General features: G+C 38.0%; 1 protein-coding gene across 9 annotated transcripts in view; it reads right to left on the minus strand.

Moving 5' to 3' along the window:
- Positions 1–243: 243 nt before the first annotated feature.
- TRIM2 (tripartite motif containing 2) overlaps positions 244–8,853 on the minus strand; it is a 135,759-nt gene continuing 127,149 nt past the window's right edge. For all 9 annotated transcript variants that reach the window (XM_006770112.2, XM_015568046.1, XM_006770111.2 and 6 more), the window contains exon 12: positions 244–4,694. In XM_006770112.2, coding sequence (XP_006770175.1) covers positions 4,542–4,694 — 153 coding nt within the window. In that variant the 3' untranslated portion in view covers positions 244–4,541. The remainder of the gene's footprint in view (positions 4,695–8,853) is intronic.

Genomic DNA, 8,853 nt, shown 5'->3' on the forward strand with positions numbered 1-8,853 from the left:
AGGGTTTGATTTTGGCGCCAACCCCGCCCCGGGGGCGGAGCGACGAAAGGGAAGCTGTGGGCGTGACCGGCCTTCGCCCCGAAGGCGCGCAGCGACCCCTGGCGGCCGCGCTGGGGCGGGACCTTCTCACTAGTATCAGGGGTTCGGTGGCGGGATGGCTACCTTCCGCAAATTCTAGAACATCCCTTCGCTGCCCTACCTTAGAAAAGAGACTAAGTTAAATAAACAAACATTCACCCTGGAAACGGAGAAAACAAGCTTTATTATAATGATTTGAGATTTTTTTTGTGCATGGTAAAGATAATACGCATGAATCTTGTTTCTCCTATGTTTCAAGACAGAATTAAAGTTTTATTTTACACTAAAAGCATCCAAAATACTGTGGTACGTATGCAGCTACGAACATACAAACACTCCGATGCACAGCGTTTATTCTTTTCTTTAAATAGGCAGTCAGCATTTTGATTCATAAAAGAACAAATGAGCATACATCAAACAGAATCAACATCAGAGAGCAGGAGGCTCAGTGTTCTGTACACAGAACGTATGAAACAGACCTTTACAGATGGAATGTACAAAATTGAAAACGAAAAAAAAGGAAGCAAAAGAAATCTGTTTACTCATACATAGGATTGAAAGGCCAGACTTGAAAACGATATAAAGAATTATATTACAAGAATACACTCTTGTTAATGACAAAACATTCCGAGTCACAAAGCAAAAGCATTGCGTTTAAGGCTGTGCTGCTTTCAAAGGTTAATGGAAATGCTGTACATTCATTGGAACAACATAGCCAATTTATCAATTGGTTTTAGAATATTAATAGCTTTCATACGTTCTCCACAAACCAACCACACGATCACTGCCACACGATTCAGCTTGGGAAAGTTTAAGGTTAACACCATGATTTGTAGCTTACTGTCATTTAAAACAAAACAAAAAAATTATTTATTTATACCAAACAAATCTTTAATGGGCACTTAGTTCCTTTATGGCAATACTAGATTCCTAGTTATCAAAAATATTAAAGTAATTGTAAATTTTAAAACCCTGCAACGTTTAGAGAATGCAACAGTATTTATTACAACTTAGATCATGTTTGCAGCAAATAGCTTTATTTTTACCCTACCTGGAAAGGTCTTTTTAAAAATTGTGAAACTAAAAATACTCCTTCCTTTTCACGGGCTGGTGAATAGAGAGGATACTGTAGAGTCCAAATGTACAAAAAGGTTTTTACCATTTGAAGCAATCTACAGATGACCTGACGTGTATTTGGCATTCCCTCCAATTAACTCAGTAGGCACTGCCAAAGCATTTGTGTGAATCCCTTAATGTTAAGGATCCACAGTCACTTGCTAGTGTACTGCTATTCCAGTTAATTCCGTGTTAGGACATACCCTGTATATTTAGTAGTAGAAGCAAGTGTGTTCTAGTTTCATGGACCTGTAGTATTTATTTGCCTCAAATCTAGTCAAGGGATAAATGAAAATAAGGAAACTTGGGGACTTGTTTCGTTACTGGAGATGAACGTTTGAGCAAAATACTAAGTACCACTAAGAAATGGCAAAGTCATAAAGGCTTTTTATTCACGTGTTTCTGAATGGTCAAGTGATCTTTACCACCCGTGTCCAGCAGGGGAGGTCTGTATTGGGAAGAAATGCATTGTCACTGACCTTTACATTCTAACTGGCAATATCTGACCATAGTGCCCAGGGGAAATTTGAAGGGATAATTTTTCAGTGCTACTTAATCATGAATGTATGACAGGTTCTGTACACTTGACAAAGAGAAATCAAGCAATAATGGTAGCCCAGAAGAAAGTCACTTCACTTTAAATTTCCTTCTCAGTTTACCAGAAACCATTTTCCACAGAATGTGACAAAATTTCAGTTAAATCTTGTCTATTTGTATCTTAGCAGCACTTTGCCCCCTAAAATATGCTTACCAAGAAATACAGTAAATGCACATATGTATCCAAATATGAAATGTTATTTATATTTTAACATACAGGATTACATATTTTTTTTGGGGGGTGGGGGAGGGAGGAATACAGTGTTTCCTGGAATGCATGTGTTTTAGTGACAGATAAACAGGTCTGAATCAAAGTACCTTTTCTTCCATTCCAGTTTGTGCCAATAGTCATATGTAAAAAAAAAAAAAATTAGCTTTGTCTTCAATCTACTAATTGAGATATCCAGCATTATACTGTATGATAGCTGCTCAATTTCTGAATTCACACATATAATTTAAATGTTGTGCAAAAAACCCCAAAACAAACCAATCTTTAAGTAAACTAGTCTTAATATCAATAGCCTGTGACAGAATCTAAATAGGAAGCCATTTTTTACTTGTGGAAATAAACTAAAATGAATTTAACCAATTTTTAAAAGTTTCTTTTAAGTAGTCTAGGAGCTATCAGAAGTCTAGCTTATCTTTTATGCAGAATATTAATAAAGAGCAAAATGAAATTCCCTCCTTAGAGTGTAAGTTCCACTTACAGGAATTTTGTCTGTTTCCTCCATCACTAAGTCCCCAGTGCCAAGAACAGCCTGGCTCCTAGTAGGCACTCATTAAATATGAATATTTAAATTCAAAGACTTATTTCAACTCATGTTAGGAAACAGTGTCTTAACATTCTAAAAATGTTACTAAATTTTATAATTTTATCACAACCTCAATATTTTGAAAACTCTACCTAACTAAAGATGTACTAAATCTAAATGTAAATCTTTCTGAAAAAAATTTTTTTCAGAGGTTGATTTGGGCATAAATTTGATAGACAATTGGGAGTAGCTAGATTTCCCTTCTAAATTTAAAAAAAATTCCTATATAAGAGAGGGGCTGAATTATAAATTAAAAAGCAATAAACATCACATTCATATAATTATACATATGGAAAATGTTTTCTTATAGTACAGTTCTAAGGTGCTTTCAGTGAAAAGATCCCAAAGTCATTAACGAAAATGCCAAACATGACATCCTATTTGGTAGAACTGAGTAGAAAATTAAACAGTGAAAATAAACCACATCTTATTTTACAGTACCAATGACAGATTAATAACCAGCTAAATTATTCTTACTTTTTCTCAAAATGCATTTATACTTCGTTTAAATGTAACTCAAATTTAACTTTTCTCTTTTGACCTGTTTTTGTTTTTTTTTTGAAAGACCAGAAGGTCATTTTGTGATGCAACGTCAGCCGATACCATCATTCCTGGAAAATGGCAAAGATTAAATATCTGCTTTAGGGCTTGTTCTACTAGGACAGGATGGCTTGAGGCTGCTCCGTAAAAGGAATGTGCTGAAGGAAGGCTGGACGCTGCTTCTGTCTTTCAGAGGGCTGCCTATGTCAATACACGAAAGATTCAGCTATCTATATAGATATATATGATACATTCTACCTTACCCTAATCATGTATACATAGTCCTTTAATGCCTCTACTATTCATTAGACAATGATAAATAACCATAACATGCCCTTACCTGTAACGCTTTCACAACTTTGGTAACACTTGCTTTCTAAGGGGAAACCATTACTCAGTCACATGCCTTTGGCTGACACCATCCGTCCTCCGAGGGGCTACTTATGGCTCTCTGTCCTAGGATACTGGTGTCCTACTACATGTGCTGACATTTTGCAGGAGGTAAAGCTTTCGCTTTCATGAAGTGGAAGAGGAGAGACACATGTGAGAACATGGCACATAAAACATGACTAACTTTTTCTTGATGACATCCAGTGCATTGATCTGGAGTTGGGCTGTTGGTTTACCAACAGGTAGCATTACTATTAGAATATGCTTTTCAAAGCATTAGGAGTTTCAGGTTTCCCTGAAAAAAATGTACTTTGTTTTTCAATACAAGGTGACTAGGAGAGAGAAGGTGAAAAGAACCCAAAAATGGATCTTTGATCTAACCCAGGAAGGAGAGAAAGTTCACATTTATTTTTAAGTGCTCAACTCAGAGGCCTGGTAATCACAGATGAGAGGACTTTTGCAAGACGGTCTTATTTTTTTTCTCTCTAAAGTAATTTATATGTAGTTACTGATAGCCAAAAAAGTCACAAGAGTAATACCAAGTGTAAAAGTGAGGTTAGAAGGTCCCCCAGGCCTTGTGACCGAGGTTAAAGTATATAACTACAACAGATTTTGTTTTTTTGTTTTGTTCTGCTTTGTTTTTGGAAGCTCTGTGCAAAGGCTACCGTTCACAGGCTTAACAAATACCTTTAACTCTCCCAGGTATTTTTTTTTAACGCTTGTTTGATTTGCACAATTGGTTTAACTACATACATCCCTGTCCTATAAGCCATAGTTCACAGGTGTAAAACTTTGCGGTTTTTATAGATTCTTTTTGACCCTAAAGGTCAATTACAGAAATCAAATATGCAGTTTTTAAGGAAATTGTTACATTCAGAAATAACCTTGGAAAATTCACCAATGATTCCTTCTAGCGTGAAAAGTCTAGTATCATCTGGTCCCGCGGCGAGAAATCCATTCCAGTTTATAGTGCAAGACCTTTGCCAGGGGCCGTCCAGCTGCCCGCCGTTACTGTAAGTACCGGTAGACCTTGAAACAGTGGTTCCCAGAGTCTGCAACCACAACATGACCATCTGAAGTCAGGGCCAGGCCTTGGGGACCATAGAGTGGGTCAGCGGATGTGTTAATGTAGGACAGAAATGATCCACTTCCATCAAAAACCTGCCAAAAAAGGACAGGGTGTTACAGGAAAAGTTATAGTAATACGATGAGAAATAGGAGTTTACTAATGTTTGTAAAAGCATGTGTATCTAGGTTTGTTCAGGTCACTATCAAATATACAATACCACCCCTCCCTCCACTTACCTTGCTTTTTCTCCTCACACTGAGCGTCACTGACAAAGAACATGCCATTGGCCACCAGATCATACTTATGTTCTTACAGACTGGAGGGGAATGCCCTGGATCAGCAGTCGCCAGCCGGTGGTCCGTGGACCCCTGGTGGTCCGTGAGGTCCAAAGGTTGGCGACCACTGCCCTGGATGGTGCTTAAAAAATGAATCAGTCTTATTTCTCACTCAAACCCTCACATTTCCCCTTCTAGCCTTACATCCCTCTTTTATCCACAATCCTAAGTGAGAAAAATAAGCCACTCGATCACATAAGAATGGCCCTGAGTCATAATAGGCGATGAGAAATAGAGATTATTTTTTTTCTTTTCAGAAAAGAATACAGTATAATAAATCAACATGTACATTTGGATAGGAGGTGGTCTTTTGTTCTGTAAGCTTCTGCTATGATGACATAAAAAGATCAGGAACACTTCTTTGCAAGGCCCAGTCTGGTTTCTTTGGGCCGTTGTGTTTGGCCCATCAGATGTTCTGAAAGGCAGTGTAACCAGGCAGGTGCTACGAGGGCCACAACACAGCTCATCATATGTGGTCCTACACTGACGTGCTTTGTGACTTGGTGCCCTGTTGGTTTCTGGCTTACCATCAGACATAGAAGGCCTCTTTCAAATGTAGATGCCCACTGGGATAATTAAGCAAAAAAAACATATTTCAGAAATGAAAGTAGTGTTACATTTATAGTCTCAACCCTTTTTCTGAGAAGTAGATACATATAACAGATTTAAGTTGCTGACCATTGCTGTCCTCAGAGGCATCTGAGTGCTACTAGGTTTAACCAGTGCACTCTGGGTTCTCATGTGCATTGCACAGGGCCACATTGGCAAAGATGAATAGCCCCGTCTGTACATGCATGTTTAGATCCATGCAGGTGTCTACACGAAGAAAAGAAGTCTTCTTCAGTTTGACAATTTAACAGCTTTATTCTTAATTTAGAAAAAAGTCAAAAAATTTTTTTTGTATCACAGACCCCTTTGGCAGTCTGACAAAGACTGTATAGCCTCAAAATAGTGTGTTAGTGTTATTTTTTTTCCAGAATGTGAGCAGTTTTATTTTTTTATGCCCAAAGTGCCAAATGCCATTCATATTATTATTCTGAAATCATGAAAATATATTTAAATTCGTCTTTTTATTTTGAAATCATGAAAATATATTTAAATTCTTCTTTTAAATTTGTTTTTTTAACTTCTAATTTTGAAATAATTATAGATGCACAGAAAGCCACCAAGATAGTCAAGAGAGAGGCTGTGTACCCTTCACCCAATTTCCCCCAATGGCAAACTGACTTTGGGATGTATATGTATAGTTGTGTATCATTTTATCACAATTATAGATTCATATAACCACCACCACAATCATCACACAGAACTATTCCATCCTCACAAAGATCTCCCTCCTGCTGCCTCTCCACAGTCTCACATACTTCCCTTCACCCACCATCACTAACTCTTGTCAACCACTAATCTGCCTTCCTTCTCTGTGATTTTAACATTTCAAGAAGGGTACAGAAATAGAATCATACAGTATGTGATATTTTTGACAGTGGCTTTTTCCACTCAGCAAGATGCCCCTGAGATGCATCTAAGCAGTTGAGTATATCATTAGTGTCTTCCTTTTTACTGCTGAGTAATATTTCATAGTACGGACATACCAGTTTGTTTAGCCATTAACCTGTCAACAAACATCTTGGTTATTTTCAGTTTTGGACTATACCCAAGTTTTCATGAATGACAATGTACACATCTTTGTATGGACATGCATTCTCATTTTTCTGGGATAAATGTCCAGGATGCAACTGCTGGGTTGTATGATAAATGTATTTTCAATATTTTAAAGAAATTGTCAAACAATTTTAAAGACTGCCTGGCATTATACATTCCTACTCGCAATGTCTAAGGGATCTAGTTTCTCTGAATACTTGCCAGCATTAGGCATTGTCAATATTTTTAATTTTAGCTATCTAAAATTTGTGTAGTAATATCTCATCATGTCTTAATTTGCACTCCCTTCATGTCTAGTGATATGGAACATCTTTTCATGGGTATGTCCTTTTCAGTGAAGTTTCTCACCATGTCTTTTGCCCATTTTCTAGTGGGGTTATTTGGTTCCTTTACTGTTAAATTCTGAGAATCTTGATACATACATTCTAGGTATAAATCCTTTGTCATATATGAAATTTATAAATATTTTCTTCTAGTCTATTGCTTAGCTTTTTATCCTGTTAACAGAATCTTTCAGAGGGCAAAAGTTTTTAATTTTGATGAAGTCCAATTTATTTTTCTTTTCTTTTACGGATTTTCAAATACTGAAAGAGTCATACGCCCTTGGAATAAACACCACTTAGTCATGGAGAGATTTTTTTTAAGACACTTGTTTTTTTTAAATTAATTTATTGTGTGTTAATTTATTTCAGAGAGAAAGGGAGAGGGAGAGACAGAAACATCAATGATGAGAGAGAATCATTGATCAGCTGCCTCCTGCACGCCCCCTACTGGGGATCGAGCTCACAACCCCAGGCATGTGCCCTTAACTGGAATTGAACTGAGGACCTTTCAGTCCGCAGGCCATTGCTCTATCTGCTGAGCCAAACCAGCTAGGGCGAGAGCTTTTTATTTATGGCTGAAATCTATTTGATGATATTTTGTTAAGTATTTTTGCATCTATATTCATGAGGAATGTGGTCTGTAGTTTTCTTTTTTGTGCTGTCTTAGCCTGGTTTTGGGATCAGGGCATGAGAAGCTAAGCTGGAAAGTGTCTATTTTCTGGAAGAAATTGTGTAGAACTGATGCTAAACCTTCTTCAAATATTTGGTGGCATTCTCAAGTGAAACCATCTGAGTCTGGAGGTTTATTTGGGGGGAGTTTTAAAATTATGAGCTATATTTCCTTAATCATTGTAGGGCTATTCAAATCATTTATTTTATATTGGGTGAGTTGTGGAGTTTGTCCTTTTTGAGGAGTTGGTCCATTTCATCTAAGTTGTCAAATTGATGCGTGTGGAGTTGTTCCTAGAATTTCCTTAGTATCCTTTTGAAGTCTGCAGAGTCCATGTGTATTCGTAGTTTGTCTCTTTTTTCTCCCTTTCTTTGTCAGTCTTGCTAGAGGCTTGTCAATTCTGTTGATCTTTCCAAAGAACCAACTTTATTGTTTTTCTATCTTGAATTTCATGGATCTGATCCTATCTTCACTGTTGCCTTCCTTCTGCTTGCTTTCAGTTTGCTTTGCTTTCTCTCTAGCTTCTTGAGGTGGGCGCTTAGATTATTGTTCAGCTTTTCCTCTTTGCTAATGAAAGCATTTAGTGCTATTAATTTCCCTCTCGGGTAGAGTGGTGGTTTCCAGGCTTGGGGGGTGAGGGAAATCGGGAGAAGTTGGTCAAAGGGTACAAACTTCCAGTTAGAAGATGAATAAGTTCTGGGGATCTAGTGCACAGGACGGTGATAACAGTCAATACTGTGTTATGCACTTGAAAGCTGCCAAGAGAGTAGACCTAAATGTTCTCACCACAAAAAAGAAATGGTAATGATGTTGATACCGTTGTAATAACCTGGCTGCTATTAACAGGAAAGGAGTAAAGGGAGGACAAGATAAGATAGCATTCCATATACAGCTTTGCTAACTAACACTCTGCAAGTGAGTGTTCCCAGGTGACTGGACAAAGGCAGTTTACAAAGACACATGCCCAGTAAGGTCTGATTGACATGGGAAGGTGCTTCCCTGTCTGTCAATCATACCTGGGAACAAGTAATTGGCCGGAATAGGCATGGCCACTGCCAGGGCTCGAAACGGAATATTTACACTTCTGAACAAAGAGAGTTCTCTCCTCTTGGCTCTTGGCCTCCCCCTTGCTGCCTGCACCTGACCCCTGTGGCAGGGGGCGTGCTCCCCTGCGTTCATCCACAGAATGGCCTAATGGACTTTAATTCGCCTGAATGTTGAACTGGACCTGGCTGCAACATGGAAAGGAAGCTGGACATGG

Source organism: Myotis davidii, unplaced genomic scaffold, assembly GCF_000327345.1.
Source record: "Myotis davidii unplaced genomic scaffold, ASM32734v1 scaffold323, whole genome shotgun sequence".
Taxonomy (NCBI): Eukaryota; Metazoa; Chordata; class Mammalia; order Chiroptera; family Vespertilionidae; genus Myotis; species Myotis davidii.